Below are 23956 nucleotides of genomic sequence, written 5' to 3'. Positions count from 1 at the left end.
ACCAACTTCCATTCTATTCTAAAGATATTTTCAAATGCAAACTGTGATTTAAATTATGATATTTTAAATTTATTATCTTTAAATATTCATTAGTTCCTAAGGAATATATATTGTGTTCATGGAACACCTAATGTCAATATGGCATATAGCTAAATTTGAATAGGAGGACTCAATATTGTTTAGAGGAGCTGCATTGGTGCAGTGGAGTTGAGAGCAAGAAGAGAAACAGGCTTTGGAGTAACTTGTTGAAATGAAGGTAATTTTGGGACATTAAGTGAAAGTACTTGGTAAGGAAAATCTATTTTGAGGTCGCTTATCCTTCCTTACTCCCAGCAATTTGCTGTCCAGCTAACTTGAAATATGAGCTTTGGTTTTTGCACATTTGACTTAAATTTGATTTCTCCTCTACATTCACGTGCACATGGCTTTATTTCCCCTAGTTTATCATTTCTTCCCTTTGAGATAAAGAACCTTAGTTTCAGACTTGCTTTTATCCTTCCATTTAATTTAAATTCAGTCGGTTTGTGATCTCTTGAGCCGCAATTATTGCCTACAACCAATCTTCTATGATCTTCATCTTATCTATCAAAAATACGCCTAGAATAGCATTGAGACCTGCTGGTCTAGTGACTGCGTGATGAAAAAAACAGTTATTCATGTCTGGGAATAATTAGGACTCAATAACTTTAGTGTAATTTATTCTCCCGTTTATATCTGGAAATTAAAGAATCCCAGACTTGGTTTCATGTAATTAATATTTATGTCTTTGCACCTTTTTTGCGATTTCTATCCAGATTACAATCTATAGCAGATAATTTACAATGTTTATGTTGCAGTTACAATTGCTTTTCCATCATGTTTCTTATCTGTAGTCCATTGTTGAAATCTGGCTTTTTAGAAGAATTAGGAGAAAGGGGGAAAGTGTCTCAGTCACTTGGCTTACTACTGTTCTGTCCTAGAAAGTCCTGTTGCATCTTTCTGAAGTGCTGGTAAGGCATGCTAATGTAAAGTAGCCCACAGGGGTTACAGATTATAATAGCCAGTATCACATCCTGCCTCAGCAGTTCAAGTTCATTATATTGCCCAGATCCTTGCATTAATACAAGCAAGTTTTCAGTTATATCTAAAACGTGTTGCTAAGGGCCAAAAATTTTAGAAATATAACATTTTAAAACTTAATTATGGAGGTTTATTTAAAGGTTTTTTCATTAATTTAAGCTTTAAAATATTTCAAGACCTACATACCTATTGTTGTGACTTTTAGACATTATAAAGACAAAAATAAAGGAATGATAACAGAAACTGGAACTTCACCCTCCTTGCTTCCTTGCACGTCCTTCTTCTCTTTCTTCTTACTCCAGCAGGTCGACAATAACCTGCTTATCCCTTCTGATGGACACGCTGGTTTTGTTTCTGTTTCTGCACGACAGCAGTAGCTGATGTGCTTCCATTATATTTCTGCTTGCTTGGCATCTCCTTCTGTCTTCTATTTCTGCTCTCTCTATCACTCTGCAGAGAGCCTGGTAACATAGCTTTTATAGGAACAGGGCTTTAGGGGCCTGTATAAAGCAAGATATTGGGCCCCTCACTACAAGAAGGACATTGAGGTGCTGGAGCGTGTCCAGAGAAGGGCAACGAAGCTGGTGAAGGGTCTGGAGAACAAGTCTGATGAGGAGCGGCTGAGGGAACTGGGGTTGTTTAGCCTGGAGAAAAGGAGGCTGAGGGGAGACCTCATCGCTCTCTACAACTACCTGAAAGGAGGTTGTAGCGAGGTGGGGTTGGTCTCTTCTCCCAAGTAACAAGTGATAGGACGAGAGGAAACGGCCTCAAGTTGTGCCAGGGGAGGTTTAGATTGGACGTAAGGAAAAATGTCTTTACTGAAAGAGTGGTTAAACATTGGAACAGGCTGCCCAGGGAAGTGGTTGAGTCCCCATCCCTGGAAGTATTTAAAAGACATGTAGATGAGGCGCTTAGGGACATGGTTTAGTGGGCATGGTGGTGTTGGGTTGACGGTTGGACTCGATGATCTTAGAGGTCTTTTCCAACCTTAATGATTCTATGATTCTATGATATGGAGCAGTTGCTGGAAAGAGTGGTACCTGTATGCAAATGGGCTTTGCAGCTGCTGACTCCTTGAGCTGCACTGCACATGTTGATGTATGGCACAATCTTCCTCATATCTTACACAGGTGGAGTGAAAAATCCTACAGTTCCCATCTGTGAAAGATGGGAAAGTAACATGTATCAAGTAAAACCATAGCACTGCTCTCTTATGCATATATAACCTTCACAGGAAACATGAGGACATCAGCAAAAATGGCATGGGTACTACATATGGATTGAGTAAAAATGCAGATGTCATCATTAGATTTTTTACTTTATAAGTACCAGAGATCCCTAATTTTGTATTATGAGCCAATCAATATTGAGATATTCAGTAGGTGTAATTGTCACCTATTTAAAATAATGGAGCAAACAGTGTTGGTGGGAATTTATAATAGGAAGTTAAAATTGAAAACCAGTGGACATACAGATATGATGCAGACTTCTGCGGTTGTCTTTGTTCCTTGGAAAGCCTATAAAATTTTGACAGCCAAAACAAGATCCTATTACTCAGGGAAAACAAAATAAATGTCTTTGCATTTAATATAGGAAATAATGTGTTTCATAGCCTCTTTGTCACATATTATTTATTTCTTATTCTTGCAAGTATTGTATTTGATTTCTACTGCACAATTATATTAAATGGAAATATGAGTAGTACTGAGGAGAAAATAAAACCATCTGTTTGAACATACAGAGTTGAAGTTTTAATAAAAAAGAGGTATTCTTTTAAAGGCCATATGAACATAGTACCCTAGGACCACAAATGTGTTTCTAGTGGGAGAATGACATTTTTGTAAAGATTACAAAAGCATTAAGCTTGTTACTTTTTAAGCTTATTGTAGGGGGTAAGATAACAGTATCTAAGTTACTGAAATGTCAATTGAACGGGCAGAATTTCAAAGCTGGTAGCATGCCTGAATACCTTCCTTCTTTTTAGAGCAGTTGCTTGAAATTAATTAAGCCCACAATATGAAGATGGGCACTGAAATCTCATTATTGACTCTGTCATATTGAAAAGATGCCCATTCCAGCATTTTATTATCATGTTGTTTATTTAATAAGATAAGTAAACACTAACTTTACTTTTCAAATTATTTATGTATTTTTAAACATGAAATTCTTTATGTTCTTTTGGGTTGTATTTTTTTAGACTGTTGTGTCCTAATGAAGTTCTTCCACTTCATCTTTTCCAACAAACTCAAACCTGCTTACTGAATTCTGTAGAGGTTGAAAGGGGCATGATTCCATTCTTGGTATTTTTTTTGCTTTCAAAATGTCCACAATTAGCAAGCACCAACTAATTATCTTCCTTTTTGCCCTCTCAGCACACCTGTGTGTTCTTCCTCAGCATGGAGTATTTAACTCGCTATGCCCTCTAATTATTGCATTCTCCTCCCAAGTTTAAAAGATGAAAGTGATTTACTCTCCAGTCTGATGCTTTGTGAATGGTCAGAGGTCAATTTGAGATTTATATACTGTAGTATTCTGTTTCATAATAAAAAGTGACAAAATCTGAGAGAGAATTACTAAGCTAGGCTCTCCTTTTACTTCAGAATATAGGCCTGTATGAAGAAAAGTGTGTAGAACTATGGCAGATAAGAGAAGACTTCAAAAAATGTCTTTTAAAGAGGCTTCTGCAGTATTGATGGAAAAGAAAGTTGTTACAGGAGTCTTTTCAATATATGCATCTACCATCATATAATCACAAGTTAATTAGATGGTCCTGGCTGTAATTTTTGTCAAGACAGAGAACCTCTTCTGTCACAAAATGTGTATTCAGAGAGCAAATTTAACTTTCAAGGGGCAAAATCACTTTAGTCACAATAGTTTGTTTTACAAAAAATTATATGTGTTTAAATTGGGGGAACATGAATCTCCTTTTCACTGTGCCTTAGGCTTAGAAATTTTAAAAAACTCCATCTTCAATAAAGGGGCTACTGAGTTTTTGAAAAACAAATCGTTCAGTCATTTTATAATACTTTTCATTACATTTGCTGAATATAGCAAGGTAATGGAGCTATTCCTGTCTGTCTGATCTGGAGAGAATCAGGGTGGGTATAACCCAGTCCAACTCCTTAGTTAGGAATTTAGCAGTTAGTGCTCTGGAGATTTTTAGTACCCCTAAACGTTGGGGACTGTCTGGAATTGGATCAGTTATTGGTCTCAGACTTTCAAGAAGAGCTTCCTTTTCCTCAATAGCTTCATGCACTGATCATCCTCTGCCTAAGATCCAAATCTTTGTGTTTAATTACAAGGGACGGTATACTGACTTGCTGTTGATGTGCTAGAAAAGTCTAGCAGTTTCTGTAACACAGAAATTAGGTGTTCTGTTACACACAGTACTATCAGCTCATCTATAAACAGGTGTTTTAAGAGTGTAGTCTCAGCTCAGTGAGTAGGAACCTGAATGTGTACATCCGTGCTGACATATGATTAATCCTTCATTTGTAACACAGAGAATATTCTAGCCTTCTACAAAATATTTGTTAAAAGGTTATGAATTTCCAAACTTAATTCTCTAGAAGTTCTTAAATGGCAGTGTCTGCCGTTTTTTCTGTATGCCTAGACTTATTTCTGATCTTTATATTCCTTGTAAAAGTAATCATGAGAACTTTGTGGTGACTTTGCCTAACTAGGGTTTTGAAATATAAAGAGGTAGGAAGCAGAAATATGAGTATTGACTCCAGCTTTATAAGTAATTTTTTGAGTGTTTTCTCTTGCTAGAACAAAAGCTGTCACTATCTGCCTCTATTATATCTTGGAAATTCCAAGGAGCAAGAGAAGTAACAGTGACAGAGGCACTTTAATCTATTATTTAAGGAAATACATATCATGCATAGACTACACAAAGGAATGATGAACACTTGATAGAAATTCCTGATTGGTTGAAAGTTCCTAACAATCTAATTTTAATAGAGTGGGTCTGATGTAATGACCCAATCTGTGAGACACCCAACCATTCCACTAGCAATGTAAATGCAGAGGATAGAAATGAAGCTAGCAGACATTTTTATATTTGCAGACATTAAAGAAATTGCAATCAGATTAAAATAAGTATGTTAATTACTATTTTCAAATACAAATTACAATTGTCTTTTATCAGCCAAATGTTTTAAATGGTTTACAGGGAAACATATGCAAGTCCTATCGAAGTTAGAATTCATGAGAAAGTTTGACAGACCTGACAGTACTTAATTTCTCTTTCAGCAAAGACTGAGTAAGAAGATCAACTCCTTAGAGTTCTTCAAGAACTCTTCTGTTTCAAAACAGGTCCTATCTACAGTTTGCTACAGGTTCCCTCAGTTTTTATGCTTTCTTCAAACACTCTACTTTGGTGTTTTCTGTGCGTGTGTGTGAAGACTTCAGGGAATGCAAGGACTCCCTCAGCCCACAGTGTAGGCAAGAAAATTCAAAAAATATGTGTGGAACCAGTTTCTGTCATTGGCAAGGCCAGAATATGGTTTCAGTCCTACTGAGAAATATTACAAAGAGTAGCATTTTGTCATAGGATAATTCTTGCAGTTTTCTGAAGAGGATTGTTTGCTTATGTCACTGCTTCAGAAGAAATTGTCAATTATGGAATAGCACCTAAAAAAAACCCCCATAAATGCTATAAACAACTGCAAATATAGTCTATCTACAAGTTTTATGACCATTTTAATTGAAGGGAAGTTTAAAGAATGTCTGCTATTTCATTATTACGATAATAATGAGAAAATGATTGGATATCAGCTGCTAAATTCCTTAAATGGACCCGTCATTTATTAGTTTTAATTCAGAGACTAATTGATTTGTTTACATTTGAATTCTTTAAAATGTCATTGTATACCAGAAATTGCAGTGTATAATCAGAATGTCTTGTAATTTATTAGAAGATACGTGTGTTTTTGAAAATTAAGGAGCAGGTTGAGTCTCTGGTTCCAGAGCAAGCTGAGATAGGTACCTGTGTAGAAAGTAGTTTTATTCACAGAATCATAGAAGGGTTTGGGTTGGAAGGGACCTCTGAAGGTCATCTAGTCCAACCCCCCCTGCCGTCAGCAGGGACATCTTCCACTAGATCAGGTTGCTCAGAGCCCCGTCCAACCTGACCTGGAATGTTTCCAGGGATGGGGCATCCACCACCTCTCTGGGCAACCTGGGCCAGTGTCTCACCACCCTCAGCATAAAAAATTTCTTCCTTAGATCTAGTCTAAATCTACCCCCCTTTAATTTAAAGCCATTCCCCCTTGTCCTGCGCAACAGGACAATTGTTAAACGTTATTACAGGGCACTTCATCCTCAGAGCACCTGGGGAAGTCTCTGCAATTTGTTCAACAGAGTTGTGAAGTAGCTGTATGCTGTCAAGGAGTCGGATTGGTGAGATGATTTGGTCAAGATTACTACATGAATTTGGTGTTAGAGTATGATCAGATGTTCTTGCTCTCCAACCTGTGTTTTCAGCACTAGTCTATCTTTTCATCAGTTGGTCAGTGAACGTGATTTTAAGTAAAGATTTAATTTTGACAGACCTAAACACTCAGTGTTAACAAAGGGCTTAAGCATTTGGTAGCAAACATCTAGTAACCTGATATGGAATCAACCTTCACGATGAGGTGAAAACTGATCTCATTTAACTGGGAAGACATTATGGAGCAGATTTGATTAAAATTTCATGTATAGCGAATCTCTTTCAAAAGATTAGTGTAGTCTTCACTGAGGTTGTTTAATAGCTGGCAGTGACATATCTCTTCTATGACAGACACGCTCGCTTGATTAAATATATGCAAATTTATACATGCTTACCGTGTTTATACATAAGTTGAGATCCCTTACTTCACTGCATTTTTTTGACACATGCACAGTATGGATGTATAGTATAAGCATTTACAAAAGTCACAAGTTAATGGTGATGTCTAATAAGAAAATGTTTGCTATCTTTAGATCTGTGACCCCTTTAAAAAAGGGACAAAAATAAGCCAACATGTAGTCTGTTTGCATAAGCTGCTTTATCAGATTCTCCTGGCACCCCTGGGTTTCACTAGAACTAACCGGGAGCTGCTGCAAAGCAAGACAGGTGTTTAAAAAACCTTAAACACTTGGATAACAGTTTGCATCCATGTGGTTTCCTTCGCTGCACTGATAGTTCTTTATGGATCTGTCAGTTTCAATCAGTAGAGAGTACATGTGATCAGTATATCTGATAAACTTGTCAATGCCTTTTTAAAGCAGGATTCCCCAACCTATTCTATTCAACTCTCGTCCCCCCTTCCCTTTTTCATTATTTCAAGTAGAATCTTGATAAGACAGAGATACGTCACAGGCAGCTGTGTATAGCTAGCTCAGGCTACAACTAATTTGTGCAGGAAAAAATTAAATCAGGAGGTAAATTATTTCATGATTGCTCATTCCCAACAGAGTTGGGCATCATTCTGAAGAAAATATCAAATAATTGGTTTCAGGCCATGTCAGACACATGCAATTCCCTTCACTAATGGCTATGTGAGGTAGCACTAGGCCTCAGGGGTCACCAAAGAACTGAAAATAGCTTAGTGCCAGGCACAGCAATAGAGAGACAGAGCACATAGGAAATGAAGTGGCAATAAGTGCAATTTATAGGGGAAATGTGCTTCACTTGGAGTTTAATAAATGGCTTAGAATCTGGCAGTAAGCCATGCAACAATTGTTTACCTTTTTGTCAGCATCTGCATCTGTTCTGTTTTGTAAACGGCACTTAACTTTCAGTCAGTAAATGCTGGAATCAATAACAACTGTTAAGGGATTTCCTTTCTTTTTTTCATATTCCATAACAAATGCATGCTACAAACAATGTTTGCCTTAGATTAACAAAGAACAGAGATAAACAGGGTCAAAGGGATTTGGTTGGGAACATTTTATAGCTTCTTGGGTTTGCAGTAATTGTATCTGTGTGATTTGAATATGTCTTGTAACCTATCCAAATTAAACTGTTAAAAAAATGCTAGCATGCAGTAATGAAGATGATTTTTTATAATTATCTTAAGTACTGTGTATAGAAAGCTGCTGGCACTGTTTGTAATAATTTAGTTCTGTGTAATATTGTGTATTACATCTGCTATGCAGAAATATTAAGTTGCCTCTTACAGTATGAGGAAATTAGTGATTATATCCGGCAATACTAATTATTTAAACCTAGCAGTTACATTAAAAAACATACACCAACATGCAGTTTCAGAAAACTGTGAGCAGATGTCCATAAAAATTGAATATATCATTACTAAAGGCAAGTGAAAGAGTAATACAGTTTATATACAAGCTCTGTTTAGGAGATAGTGTGCAGATGAATGCTGTCATAAATGCAAGATTGTTATAATAGTTATAGCATCACTTAAAAGTTAATATCGCTGAGAGCTGAGGAACACATTATTGTTAATGGAATTTATGTATGTAACTCCCCGTGCACTGCTTTGGAAATTTACCCCTTGAAATATCCCTATCCACAGTGACTATCAGCAGCTGACTTTCTGTTGCTTTATTAGGCTATTTCTTTTCAGATTTTAACAAAATGTTAGTTTCATTTATGAAAAGGCTTTATTATTTGTACGCAGGTTGTAGTTAGATTTTAAGTTTAATATTACACTTTTTCAATTTTCTTCCTCATATAGCTTTATTGGATGAAATCCCTGACATCGCTTTCTTGTGTCCCTTGTAGAACAATATTGTAGATCTATCTTATATGAAATTAAGCCTTATAAATGGGGGCAGGGGAATTATATTTAATGTATTGGGAAGGTATTTTATAGTAAAATTGATTAAAAGGGTTTTAAACCCTTGGTTCCTGCTGAGGGAGAAATCCCCACTGTAATCACTGAAGAAGACAGTCATCAGGTTGCTTTCCAAGGATTCCATCATGAGTCTCAGAAGCAGTTTAGCCATGTAGCTCTGTACACTGAGTAGTAAGGCTAATTAATCTGAGAGCAACGCTGTCGTAGTGTAGCTATTCTTGAATATCCACAGCCAGCTCACCTATGATGCAGGGATTTCTGCACTACACTTTACTGTGTCACATCCCTGGGTGGGTTGAAATGATCAGAATTAGCCATTCAACTTTTTGAGATGTTGTGAATGCCACCTTGTTTAAAACATATAAGGTACCACGCTCATTAAAAAAAAAAAAAAGAAAGAAAAAAATCACAAAAGTTACGTTAAGAGTTATGGGATTCATTTATATGCATATTTTCTTAAGCCTTTTGAGATTTTAAATGCTTCCAGGCTATAACCAAGGAAATTGGAAACACTTTATTTAATGGTTTCAAGAGCTACAGCTTTGAGGAAAGTACCACTTTTGAAACTTGCTATAAAATCTCAAGTTAGCAGGTGTACACAGGTCATTTCAATCTAGCACAGCCTTATTTCTCATGCTGCTTCATTTTTAGAGATGAGGGCAAATCTTTTTAAGTGGTAAGATAAAGACAGATATCTTGCTACTGAAGTTAAGTATTTAGGAGAAGCGCAGGTACTATGATTAAGAACTTTATTGAATATGTGTCTTTTGCTCTATGTTGCTTGAAAAATGCTTTAATTAACTTATTAGCTGGCTTAGAATGCATATGAGCCCTTCTCAACTTCATCACTGGTGAAATGAAATTCTCTAATACCATCTTCTTTTATTCCTAAGAGCTCCAAAGTGGTCAAATTATTTTGTAGAAAATATCTTTGTATACAAATTTGTAAGAGAAGATTGAGATTCAGTGTTCAAGGCATGTTGCATCCACACTGAATTTAACCTTGATGTTTGAATGACATGCTGATTTTTTTGTTAGAATTGAGTAGAATTAGCTCTACAATTTATTTAGTTTCTCTTATTAGAAGATGAGGTATTAACTTAACTGTTAGTATTGCAAAGTTGTCCCTTATTTCACTAGTAATCGCTATGTGTCTTTTTTTACAGTATTGATACTGTCTGTTTCACTAGACTATATCCTATATAGGCGTATTTTTTAGTTGTTGATGTAGAAAAAAGCGGAAAAGACTTAGAGAAGGGCAACAAGGTGATAAAAAATGTAGAACAGCTTCCATATAAGGAGAAATAAGCAAGCTACAGTTCTTCAGTTTGAAAACAAAATTAAGATGGTAGGATACAATAGATGTCTATAAAATGAAGGGAGGCATTATAAAAATAAACAGGTATTAGTAGTTGACTGATTCTTAAAACTAGTTGGCATCAGGTGAAGCTAGAAGATGAAACATTCAAGCAAACAAAATGATATGTTAACCCAGAGTATAGGTAAAGTGTAGAACTTCTTTCCACAAAATGTTATGGATAGTAAAAATTTAGGCAGGGTGAAAGGGTAACTGGAGAAATTGATGAAATAGAAACCCACTACAGATTATTAATGTATGCCACATCTGTCTGTGGAAGCTGCCCAACTGCAAGTGGTCAACAGCTAGTTAAGCTCTGAGGAAAAAATATCATATATGGTTTCCTTGTTATATTTTTATTTAATCTTCCTCTTTCAGTCACTGTCCAAGCCCAGGATACTGGGATAAAAGACTCTGTAGCTGAATCCAGTATAGCTACTCTTACAATATTATGCTTTTATGTTTATGGTATATAGAGACTCTCATTTCTTAGCCACCCCTATTTGAGGTGATCGTAATTTTTCAAATTACATATATTTTGCTCTAACATTTCTTATAATTAGTCTAAGTGAAAATCGTTTTCTATTACTCTCTGTTCTCAGGATTTTATATTAAAAACTTCAGTAAAGTTACTGTTTACATGTTTGGAGTGTTGTGTTTTTCATACTCCAAGAAAAGTGTTGAGTCATGCATTTTTATTGTTTGTTGGTAGAAAGAGTGGTTTGCCAGCTAGTTAAGTTAAAATTGTTTTCAGTCTAGCATTTCAAGCCTAAGATGTAAGAATAAAAATAATTTAAGGCAGCATGCTTATCTGCCGTTTAGAAGTTCTGAGGCCTTAGAAAGCTATCAAAAGTCTAAACAAGTAGCTAACTGAATTTTGTGTGTGTGTGTAACTTCATCTGCACGAAAACAAATGCAATTTTTGCTGTTTTCTAGTTAATCTTTTTCGTAAGTGTATCACTAAACCTGGTTGTTGAAAATTATGAGTGTGCTTACATTTTGTAGGGTGTTTGCACTACGTGCTCATCTCAAATTATTAGCATCTGAATCTAAATATTTACTGTTAAACAAATGTCATCATTTGTGCATTGAAACAGCAAACCCCTATGTATGTTACTGATTCTTGAGTGTTTCAGCAGAAATTTGTTTCTGAGTATTACCTATGCTCTTTCTATCTAGGTTCTTTCATAATCTTTTCTGTATAGCTCCTCCAATTGCAGGAGAAGTTTCCAGTCTGAGGAAGGAGGGAGAAAAGCAAGAAATTGTGGGATGACTGTTGCAAGAATTTCAGGTTTTGAGTGATTCAGCAAATTAGCATAGGGGAAGAGGACCCATAACCTGGGTTACAGTGCATCTTCTGTTCTAAATTACACAACAGCTGAGTAAACTCGTTTGGGTTTAGAACATTTGAAAATGCAACTGAAGAGTGTTTCCGTATGGATGGTAGAACTGTTTTGGCTTAAATTTACCTAAGAACCTGGGTTAATTGTATGTTAAAGAATGCAAGAGCCATGGATTTTATGTTAGGATGTTAAAACACCTTTATGAAAATTTTGAGAACTAAATTAGTATTTAGGTTGCATAATAGGCAAGGATAGAACAGAAGTTTAGATTGTTTTGAAAGGCTGTATAAAAAAAGTAGATCAAACTTGCTTTGTGCTTTATTATTGATGTATGTTTATCGTAACTTAACACTATTTTAATTTGGAGGATGTGGGACCTGGAGTATTCTGCTTGTTTCATCTATTTTTACATTTTTTACTGCCAGGCCTTCTCCCACACCCCACTCCCAGTGAATAGCTTTTATCACTTACGGCTGTAGCATTGATGCCTTCACTCAGGGCCTCTCCTCAGGTATGTAATATCTACAATGGCCATGTTTCATCCTTAGACTTGCCAGCATTTGAGGCTTTCCTGACGCTTTGGAAAGTACTATGCATTTGTTACTTCTTTGATGTCATGAGGCTTGGATGAGATCTGAACAGAAACTTGAGATCTAGTGTAGTCCGTCTCTAACCCCTAGTTTAGCAGGATGGTTGATCAGCTAGGTCAGAGTGCTCATTCCTACCTTCTGACGACTAAGAGTATGCTTCTGTCCAGATACAACCAGCCAAATGGTCTTCGGTAAGATGGACTGCTTCATTCTTCAACAAGTGTGGCATTTCCTTCAGACCTTAGGAAAGTTTCTTCAACTTCAATCCATTCTGCTAAAGTGAAAGGCCAAACTTGAAAACAAGTGCCCCCACTTTCTCTGATGCTGTATGACTGCATGGCCGTATAACTATGCCTTGGCACCAGCATAGTCTGGCAAGCCTTGCACAATTTGATAGACATTCAATATTAGTTTTACCTGGGGCTTCTTCTTCTACAAGCAAAGCTCTCTAAGAGTCACCTTGTTTGGAATAGCAGACTCCTGCTGCCTGTCATTTGATGGTTGGGGTGGTAAATCAGCATGCCAGACGAAATGAAGTACCCTTTATGCTCCTTTTGCCTCTATGTCATAGGAAGTCAAGAGTACAGATTTTCTAAATGTAGGGATGTTAAGAGGATGAAAGTTTTGAGCTTATTCCTTTGCTTCCTTCCAGTTTTGTGTAGTGAGCCATCAAGATTTATTTACTTGCTACAAATAAATGCAGTGCAGGTTCAAGTTAATTCAAGTAAAATCTTTGTCTTCTCCAACTCTTCTCCTCCCTACCCCCCAGAAAGGGCCACAGTCTAAACAGCAGAAGCCTAAAGTACTTTCTCTTCTTTCCTCTTAGCAAAATAATTATTCTGTCCTTGGTGAAGCAGAAAGACAGTTTTCCAGAAATGACCTGTTCTTCTATGGTTTTGGTCTGAAAACTGAAGCTCCTTAAGGGCTATACAACAAAGGCCTGGGTGCACTAATGGGCCTTGATGGCCCTGACCAGCCTCTTCTGGGGCCTCCACCGCAGCCTGCCAAAGAGACCTATTTCAGCTGAGGCCTGGGTCTTCAGTCCCTGCCTGAGCTATGTCATAGCCATCCTGATGTCCATCTCCACCAGAGCCGTGTCTGTGACTGGCCATGGACCCCATTGATTCAGACTTCCTGGCTTGAGCTTGAACCTGCCTTATCACCATAGTCCTGCCTAATGATCACTGAACTGTGTCTGACTCTTGGTTACCCTCACCAGGCCTGATCCTAACTCCAAGCTGTGAATTAACTTCCTGGCTCGACCTCAGATTTGAGTCATCACCATGAACTCGGCTGATGATCCAGGTCCTTGGTTGAAACCTGTCCCTCAGGGAGCAGCCAGCCTTTGGTGCTCCCTGACACTGTGCTTGGTTGGGTTCTTTTTTGTTGTGCCTAAAGATAACTCATCGTACTGGCTTAGGATTTTTCTGCTGGTAGATTCGGCCTCCAGTTCAGAAATCATCAGTATAGGCAATGGTTTTGTACAGCAGTATTTTTGTGATTCTTGTTCTGCACAGAAGGAACCCTGAGGCTATGCTCAGGAGCTCAGAACCTTTTCTTACTCTCTGTATTGGTTTGGCTCCTGACCTCACCTCTATATAGAGGAATATTTGCAAAATTGGCTCATTAGCACATTGACAATGGCTGTATGATCCACTTTGCCTCTCTGTAGCCTCTGTACCAGCCTTTCTGTCCCTTTTCAGAAATTCTTCTCACAAGGTAGTGCTTTAATAGGTCAATGTGTCCTGTTGTTAGAAGAAACTACGGAGGTCCTGTTGATGTATGCCTGTAACTAAAGATTCTGCTGCAGCTATTTCCTTGTACAAGGACTACATGAATTAAACTCAGACATGCAGAAAAAATCAAATTTAGAAGAATGATAGTAGCAAACTGCAGGCGGTTCAGGAAGGAAATTGGTTTGCGTCATGTAACTTGCTACATGCTTCCTTCTGTTGTGCAATTAGACTGGAATGCCATTGCTAACTCTGATTCATGGCTAGCGGAGATCAGCTTCATGTGCTTCTGGTCACCCTGTGCATGGTCCTCTGTGAATTGGCTAGGGTGCTGTCAACAGCTTTAGACCATTTTCGTCACAGAAATATGAGAGGAATGTCTCTCTTTCCATACGATGTCACCTGGGTAAATGAGTTATGTGAGTTCTCTGACCTAACATCGTAAGTCATGATCCCTTCATTTTTCAGAGTAATCATACACTACTCTGTGAGTAGGGCTGATTTTCCTCCAGAAAGGTTCATGACACTAAGACTTGGTTGAACGTGTAACATCACAGTGAAACCTCATGTCTGTTTCACATCTGTCCACATGGAGACCTGTACTCTTCATGACAATCTTCTACAAGACTTATAAGTCTGTTTCCACATTTTCTATATGTCATCGCGTTGGCTGCTTAACTGTTTGCTGTTACATGGTTCTCAAATGTTTCTGTCCTGTGGTTGTCCGATCAGATCAATGTCTGAGGAGAAATGCCTTTTCATTCATATTCTGCTAAAAAATGGACTATGATGTGCTCATTCGAACAGCCTGGTCAGTGGTTTTCAAAGTTGAATGCTGCCATCAGTATTCTGAAACCTGATATTTTGGGTTGTATATAAAATCTTTTCATCAAACTTTGGATACTCAGGTGTGTGCACGCTATTTGGTCGTCAGGCACTTAATGAATGAGTTGTCATTTCCGGGAGGCAATAAAACTGTGGACATGGAAATGACCATATGTGAAAGGAAATTCACTTCTGGTGGTTCCCCCTGTCCAGTTCTTCCAAATTGCTGTGGATAAGCTAAGCAGAGTTGAGGTTCAAGCTAACTTCTTCCAGAAGTTGGACTGTCCAATAACATGCTTTTGTTATCCAAACCCACAAAAAATAGCACCAGTCTTATATAAAAATGTCTGCGTCTGTGTTTCTGGCATATGTATGCTTCTGCAGCTGTAGAGACTGTACTCTTTAGTAAGATCCATGGTTTCTGTATGAGTAAAATTGGACAGAACAGTGCCTTGCAGTGATAGTTCTGGATTACTCACGTGAGTAGTCCAAAGATTACTGCCCTGAGTCAAGAGCCTCAAAAAACTGTGAGCTGTGCAGAATAACACATAACTGTACATGAGCTGTGCAGGCCAGCATTTGAGAGCTGTTACTGGACCAGCACTTGTCCTTTCAAATACCTGAATGTAATTAAGCTTATTAATTACATTAATATCAATTTTGGTTGATAGCCAGGTTCGATGATACATCAGCATGATTTGTGCTGATTGCTAATGTGAGAGTATGTGGCTTGACCCATCCATACTGTTGTAACAAAAAGCTCGTGTAAATGATGCATGAATTTTTGTCACATCCAGATCTTTGGCATACTTTCACGTCAAATGTAAGTCACATTACATTGTCTTTTCACAACAAAGCCTGACAGAGGACAAATGAAAATTTAAGAATAACTACGGGTTATCCGTAGTATATGGAGCTCTTTATAAATCCCATATAGGTATTTGTTTGTTTATTTAGTTGGTTTGTTGTTTTTCTCCTTCCAGAGAAGTCTTAGGATCTGGGCTGTGTGAGGCATCCCAGCTTAAGGATTCTCTGCCTTACAGCTTTGATGCAAGATGATTGTTTAGCCTGCTTGCCCTAGTGTCAACGATTCTAGGAGAATAATATTTGTTATATGGTGGTCTCATCTTTCCTTTCCATTTTCTAATGCCTTTATCTTGACCATCTTCTGGTCACAGAGGTGTGCACATCACTTCATTGTAGTGCGCATCACTACAGTTCTTACTGCCTGTAGTTTATAGGTTTCCGATGAGTTCCAAACCTGACTGATTCAAGGGGTTTCAAGTTCATGCTTCAGGCCTTCATGGCTGCACTTAAACTACTTACCTCCTTTCCTCTTGACTGTGAGGTTTGGCTGCTTATCAGATGAAGGGGCTTATGTTTGTGCCTTTTTATCAAAGACAAAATTTCCTCTATGCTTACCTCCATTTATTTCTTAATTTTGTATCAGTTTTATGTCAGCCATGAAATTAACCCAATATTCTTTACTACCTTCAAGCATCTAGAAGTTTGTCTATACTTTACAACCTAAAAGTCTGAAGGGCTTTTCTAGACGTTTGTAGAACATATGTAGTATTAAATTGTAACCTTTTGCTCTGATGAGTATATGTGTTCATTTGCATATTGCTTTGTCATGTATTAAAGTGGTCTCTCAACTTCTTAATAGCATGAAAAAAGAGGGCTCTTTGAACTTATCATCTTTGGCTTCCAGCTGAAATAAACTTTGAATGGTCATTGAAAGTAAAAATAAAAGTTTGTACTTTTTTCTGTGTTTGGTAATATATTCTAATATTACTGTGGTATACCTTCGGCTTCTGTGTCCACTTCCTTTCAGTTTAATGAGGACAATATCGCTTGGGGCAATCAAATAATTGGAAAGTTTCTTTGTTCCTCAAGAGAGGGGGCAGGAGCATCACAAGGTTTTCAAATTGTAGGAGGCAGAACTAATGTTCCATTGATTTTTATGATGTGATTTGTGGTTCTTACATCTTGGATCTGTTACTTCTGGCTGTCTGCAGACTCAGGCAGTCATTTCATGTCAGTTAAATTCAGTTTATATTATCTAGTTTTCAGGTAAAGGAGAAAAATTCTCTGAATAGCAGAATGTCTTTTTTTGGAAGTTTAAGACTTAAAATTGGAAATCCAGTGATACAGATATTATTTACTTGTTATTCAGAGAGGAAAGGCACTAACAGAGGCAATTATGCATAACGCTTTCTTTTGCCATTCTTAGAAATGCAAGGGACTAGCATGAATACATCTGTTTGGAACTTTGAGGAAATTCAGATGTGGATGCAAAACTCACAGTTCAATCTCTAAGGCTGCAAAACTGGAATAGCAAATTAGGGAATTTGTATTCAGAGCTCAGCTCTGCTACTTAGATCTATGTCTATTTAAAAGTGATTTGTGAATACCTAAAAAAAAAATCTAGGAACTTTGAGGAAAAAGGGAGGTACAGACTACTTCAAAATTGCAAAGGTAAGAGAGATTTGACACATAAAAGTACATTTCAATCAATTTCTATTTGTTTTCATCTTTCAGAGCTTCCCTTTCAAACTACTCTGGCTCTCACTCTGACATTTTCTACGTAAACTGTTCTGCTGATGTTACATCTGCAACACAACTGCATAGGAACATGGTATCAGCTCACCACAATTTGCATAGAAGTGCAAATTTGTTACGTTTAAAGAAGTTATAAAATTAAAATACTTAAAACCATGTGGTTTGGTAGTACTGAATTGGAAACAGCTCACAGTCTTTTATAGTCTGACTGTGCTCAAATCAGAGTTCCCTAGTTGATGTGACATGATTATATGTTACGATTATAAGTGTGAACCTTTCAAAATAAAATGTTCAGTTTCTTCTTTTAAATACCAAATGCTTATAGGTATAATACTTGCTGATATTTGTTCACTGACAGTCTCACTTGTTTTCAAACCCCACATATTTAAAGTTGTGGAGTGTTAGATTGATGTTTCTTTTCACTCAAATGTCATATTCATCAACTGTATTGTGCTAGCAGATTGTTAAACAGACAAGGTGACTTGCAGAGTGACAGTGTAGTGATGTGATGTCCCAAACCATTAAAATATAGTAATGACGTGGTTTTTTCCTTTTGTTCAATCAATTTTTGCAACACAGTGCTTTTTCTGTAAAACACGGGTGAGAAGGTTTCTGAGTAGATCTGTTGCTTGGAAAAAATCCTAGTTAATGAATAACAAAACCTGGAATCCAGTTGTAACTTCCCAGATAGTTGAGAAATGCCAAAGATTTAGGAAGAAGTAATGTAACAGTATTTTATAATGAGGAAAAGATACATTATGCTATGACAAAAATGAAATTACTTGATATATTATACTTTCTTACATAATCAGTTTTGCAGGATCATTTTTTAAGCAATAGTAAAAGGTATTTTATGATTTTACTTGAACAGCCTCCAAAGAATACCACAAAAAAGGAAGGAACTTCTGCTTAACATTGTATCAACTCAAATGTCTTTCTCAACTTACCAAACTCTTTTTATTAACGGAAGAAAAAATTGAAGAGCTCTCCACAGAAGTTCTGTTGGTGCCTTCATTTACAGAGAAGAATAAGAATATTCAAGGTAATGAATGCTTTTTCTTATTTATTGATTCTACTTCATGCAAAAGGATAATTTTATAGGATTTTCAACATTAATTGCCTAATTTATGTCATCATATTTTATAAACAAGTTTATTACCATATCCACTGAAAATCTTTTTGAAATATGTGGATTTATGTTTGAGCACAATGACCTGTGGAGAAGAACTGATAGTTGTGTGTAAAGATGTGATGTACAGTAGTTATTGATGGAGAATCATAATGAAAAACTATCAAACACTGTAATGTAATATATCCTGTTGAAACACAGGATTTCATAGATAATTCATATAGGACAAAACAATACATGGAGTCTTATTTCTTTGAAACGGTGACTGTTTCTGAACTTGTCCTTGAAAGCTGCCTTTTTCAAGAGAGAAAAACACTGACTTGAACATTAGTTTAATTGATCTTAGTATACATGCAACTATATGTTTTAGTATATAGTCCTGCTTTAACCTATAGTTCTCACAAACACTTACTAATATGTACTATGTTTACTATCATGCTTATCCCACTGGCTTCAGTGGGTATTTTGTAGAAGTAGGCTCTACATCAGAAAGTAAACTGCTTCACGATCAAGCCTCAAGTTTGCATTTGCTTTAGATTCCAAGCTCACTCTCTTTTTCATCTAACTGCATTCATGTCATATGAGGAGAACCTGAAATCCTGAAAATTCAGGTGAATAACATCTTCCAGGTCACAGTATGCTCATAAATGTTCTTCTACTCTGCTACTGCTGCCAGTAGAGAGATTCCAGGTCACCAGAGAGCAAGTGGTTTCAAGAGCTTTGATTATATTGCAGGAAAGGATCAGACCAGAAATGAGGCCAGGCTGCTTAGGGAGAGAGGATAGGTGGAGTCAAATATTCGATATCTCCGTAGTCAAACTGCAGGCGGAGAAGAAAGGTGTTTTGGGAATGTGGTCTTGGAATGCTAAATTGATAAAAAATAAAAAAAGATTCAATAAGAAGAGTTCTGAGGCACGCATTTTGTTGATGGATTCTTCATCTGAAATACTGACACTCTGAAGTAAAGAAATACAGGTTAACCTGTGTATTTTTAGAATATACATGAAAGCTCAAATAAAATTTGCATTCAGGTTCCAGTTTTGCTATTGGTTTCAATGTGTTTCTGCCTCCTTTAATCTCTCAGTTTTACTAGTTCTCAAGAAATGTTAAGCTATTATATGCTATGTTTTACGTTCTATGGCCTTGATCCTACAAAAGGTGTTACAGTAAACTTCTCATAGGGGTAATGTGGAGGACAGGATATAGATTCAGTAAGGGTAATTTTAAGTGGTCTTTTTAGTTCTGTATTCTGTGATAAAATGTAAAAAAATTGAAAAACTCTTGAATGGGAAATTTATTTGACATGTTTAACTAACTACACTCTAAGACATGTGATCTCCAGTAATTCAGAGAACTCAATGATTGCAACGTTAACAAGAAATATTTTACTTTCCAGGAAGTGTATTTAGGACTTTATCCTGCAGGCATTTCTCCAAGCTTAATTACATTCAGAACTGTTCCTCAAAAGTGTGTTAAGCCTTCTTCTTTGAGGAATATTCTTTTAGCGTAATCATGTCTATAGCAAGTAGGTTCTTAAACGGTACTTCTACTTAATGAAATCTGAATGGGGAATATTACTAGATCTTGTTGGAGGCGGCAGTCTTCTGGGTAGAAGGCCTGTTCTAAAGCAAACATAAAATTACTTTTACCCTGAAACACAGGTGAAGGTAAATCTTTTACAGGTGATGTTAGTGAAGTCATCAGACATACCTTTGTTTTTAGTGTTGTTCTGATCAGGTGGTTTTAGTCACAAAACTTCGCTCAGTTACATCAGTTTCTGGAGAATACGTGAAGAGGAGACATGGCCAGAGAAATTAAAAAAAAAAGTCTGGCTAGAAAAAGGGTTTATTGGTGTTATTTTCACTTCATATTGTCAGAAATCTCAGTTGTAGTGATGAAGTGAAAGATGATTTGATATGGGAGAATGAGAGCTATGTTCCCAGTAGTTCCAGGTTCTGTTAAGTACCAAAAGGGATTTAAGATTTTCTTTGCTAATGTCCTATATTGGGCTGATAATCTTGGTTTTTTCACTGATGAAGGCTGAGTTTTGATAAGAAAGTTTTATTAGAATCCTTGCTTTATTTTCATCAGAACACATTATAATATGTGACTAGAAAATATGGCCATCTTATGTACTTATTTAGAAACCTTCTTACTAGAAATCTTGTTTAACAGAATATAGAGTGCAGGTCTGTCCAAAGCAGCTTTAAATTAACTCGTGTACCACTATCAGGTTTACAATGCAGCACAGGCTGCAGAACCAGCCTAAGCAGCAGAGCAAATTAGCCCAGACTGAACCATGTGCTGCTGTTGCTAGACAGTTACCCGTACTCTCTCTCACTGGTTTAAAGCTAGGTTGAGTGTATTCAAACTACACTGCAGTCACTGGCAGTCATAGGCATATCTGAAGTATCAGTCCTCTGCAAGTAGTACTGCTCGTAAATTAAGGGAAGCTGGCCAATTCATAAAAGGTAGGCTAATATCCAAGTGAGCTGAAGTTTCCCTAGGCATCACATAGATTGGAACCTTGCACTTGCTTCCTTTTCTTTTTGGTTGCTTTTAGTATTCACGGGAGCCTTTTTGTCTATGTAACTCACGCAGAGATGCAACAAAAATAATGTTTTTTCATGTGCTTGTGTCAAGTGTTGCGTTTATGGGTATAGCTGTTTCAATGGCAGTTTTAGTTGATTTTTGTTCAGCATATACCATAGTACTTCAATCTTGATATATAGAACATGTGTAAAGTTCCATCAGAAACAAAGTAGTTCTTTGGATGGTTCCTCTTTTTAAATTTTTTTTTTGTCCCAAAGATGGCATCTGAGTTTTATCTAAACCAGACGGTTTCTTGGCCCTCATTTTTCCCTAAACCCAGCAATGACAAAGAGCAATGGCTGCATAAATTGGATGTAAGAAGAACACTTAGGGTTTATCACAGAAGAATCAAAGATTTCATATCTTCTGACAGATTGTTTGTACTCTTAGGGGGTCTTAAGAGGGGTCAAATGGCTTCTAAGAGTTCCTTAGCTAGATGGTTAAGGGATTGTATTAGGGAGGCGTATGTAGTTAAGGGTAAAGAGGCTCCCAGGGTTTGTAAAGCTCATTACACTAGGACTATAGCTGCTTCTTGGGCGGAGAGGTCGAAGGCTTCCACATTGGAAATTTGCAAGGTGGCCACCTGGGCTTCTCTTCATACTTTTTCATTGCATTATCGCTTGGATGTAGTCTCTTCTGCGGATTCTGCTTTTGGTAGGAGGTTGCTTGTGAACCAAAAAAAGAACAGTGAAGAAAAGAAAGACATGTAGTTCACAGTTCTAGCTGGCAACAAGACAAGTTTCTTTGCAGTGTGCACAATGGAATCCTATGAAGACCAATTTAGGTGGTTGAAAATAGATGTTAGAGGGAAGTACTGCCTACCAGTGTTCTCTGATGGTAACCCCATGGCAGACAATAGCACCAAAGGAAACAGTGAACCAGAGTGAACTCTGTAGGGAGATGGATGTAGAGAGGTTTTTTAGGTGATACGGATAGTTCTCCGAGTTCAGTTTTAGAGTTCTATATCCAGCATCTTCTGGAATATATTCAGAACCCTCATTTTCCCAAATTGTTTTGCATAGATTGAAAAAAAATGCTATGAATTGCATTTTCCATTCTAACTTCTTTTTACTATTCTCCATCCAGTTCTTGCTGATTTTATTTTTTGACTTTCCTTTACCAGACCTAACTTAGCATGTATTCCTCAATGAGCAGTATGTACACGCCAAGTTTTGTGCTTGATTTCAGATTATATTTGCGTTATCTAAGCATAATTTAAAAAAAGGTAGTATAAATACACAATTTATCTACTACCAGTGTAGTGTTCAAGTTTTCTCTTAAATCAAATAAAAGGAGAAAATCATGAAAAGTTCTTGGACAAATAAATGATGATGTAGTGTTGTTCCATCCCTGAACTTTAGTGTGACATCTGGACGAGACTGCTACTCTGCCTTTCTGAGGAAAGGTGTCCATATTTTTCTAACATTCACAGAACATTTATTCTCAGTGTTGCATAACCTCGCTTCATTCCACTAAAAGCAATAGGTTTCAGAAAATTAAAGGAGTAACCGCCTTCTATTTTTTCTTGACTAGACATTTAACCCTTTCTTCTGCAGGTATCTTGTCATGCCTACTGTGATGAGATAGTCTACTTCTCTGTTTACATTCAGTTGAAATTCCTGAGATGTTCTGACATGCCTAGTACATGCAGCATCACAGGGGTTGTTCTCTTTGAAGGAATCTGGAACATTCCGCTGCAGTCAAGGGTTAAGCAGGAAATTTTGGTTTAGAATCCTGCCAAATTACTTTCTCTTCCCATCTTTAAGGTAGATTTCTCTTCCCTCTGGCTTTTCAGAAGCCTCTTGTTGAGACTTAAAAAATCAAAAACATCTAACGTACTTTCATCTGTGTCTCACTTTTTTTTTCCATTCCAGTGAGAAAGGTGAACTTTGGACAGATCAGATAATGAGTACCAAGAAAAGCTTTTTCCAGTGGAGCTCTTTGAAAACACTGTGGGCAAAGTTTTCAAGCCCTTAGGTTTACAAGCTTTGCCTCAGGGGACTGGGAAGATTTGCAAAGGTCTTTCCTTCACAGCGTAAGAAGAAATCCTTTACTCTATATCCATTTCTGGAGAGTGTAATAAAAGGAGTGTGGAATCAAATTTATGAGGTGCATCCTCTTCATAGACTTTGAAGTTGTAAAGATTCAAGAAAGAAAGGTGTGATTTTTGCTTTGGTCTCAAAGCAAGATGTTCAAGTAGCTTCTTTAAGGAATATATAGCTTCAGCAGATCAATCCAAAGTGAAGATGGATTTTACACTAGGAGGGAGTTTGATTTCACATGTACATTTTCTGTATTTGTGTTATTAAGGTTTGCTCAGTATAGTACAACAACTAAAAAGTCCATTATTGAAGATAGAAAGCAGGAGATTTTTTTAATTTACAGCTAGTTAAATATTTTTTGTTTCTTCTTACTATTTATATTTGTAGGGGAGTGCTATTTCCCATTTCTGCAAGTGTTATTTCCAATACACTTTCAATAGAAGTTCTGGCTGAGCCGGCTGAATCCAACTAGTAGGCCACTTTGATGGTGCTGTTATACAAAAGGTTTCCTTGATGCTTTGCTATTCTGTGCTGCATGCAAGATGATGTCACAATGACTGTTCTTATGACATTAAATGCTATGAAAAAAAATAGGAAAGCTGTGGAATTCTGTAGAAAAAATAATTTAATAGAACTTCTTTTAAGGAAGAAAAATAATTACATTAACAATGCAAGAGGTCTCACTGTCATCATCATTACAAAAACAGAAAAATACTGAGTTGGAGAAAGAATTAAATACTTTGAAGACAAAGGGGACATAGGCAAAAAGATGTGCTTTAAAGAGAAGAATAATCCCAGACAAATTTTAATACATGTAAGGAAAGTTGGCTGAAGAGTTTTGATTTTAAGTGAAGCACTTGATATAATCTTGTTTTGAATATTTACTATCAAAATGTTTCAAGCTGCCTGGCTCATAAACTGAAGGAAGTACACAAAG

At 36.9% G+C, this 23956-nt stretch overlaps 1 protein-coding gene across 3 annotated transcripts in view; it reads left to right on the top strand.

Annotated features, from left to right (window-relative positions):
* KIAA0825 (KIAA0825 ortholog) overlaps positions 1-23956 on the top strand; it is a 267900-nt gene that overhangs the window by 72734 nt on the left and 171210 nt on the right. For all 3 annotated transcript variants that reach the window (XM_076361837.1, XM_076361838.1, XM_076361839.1), the window contains one exon: positions 18128-18298. In XM_076361837.1, the coding sequence (XP_076217952.1) occupies positions 18128-18298 (171 nt within the window). The remainder of the gene's footprint in view (positions 1-18127; positions 18299-23956) is intronic.

The sequence above is a fragment of the Aptenodytes patagonicus genome, chromosome Z, assembly GCF_965638725.1.
Source record: "Aptenodytes patagonicus chromosome Z, bAptPat1.pri.cur, whole genome shotgun sequence".
In the NCBI taxonomy this organism is placed as follows: domain Eukaryota; kingdom Metazoa; phylum Chordata; class Aves; order Sphenisciformes; family Spheniscidae; genus Aptenodytes; species Aptenodytes patagonicus.
This window is presented reverse-complemented; position numbering and strand designations above follow the sequence as displayed.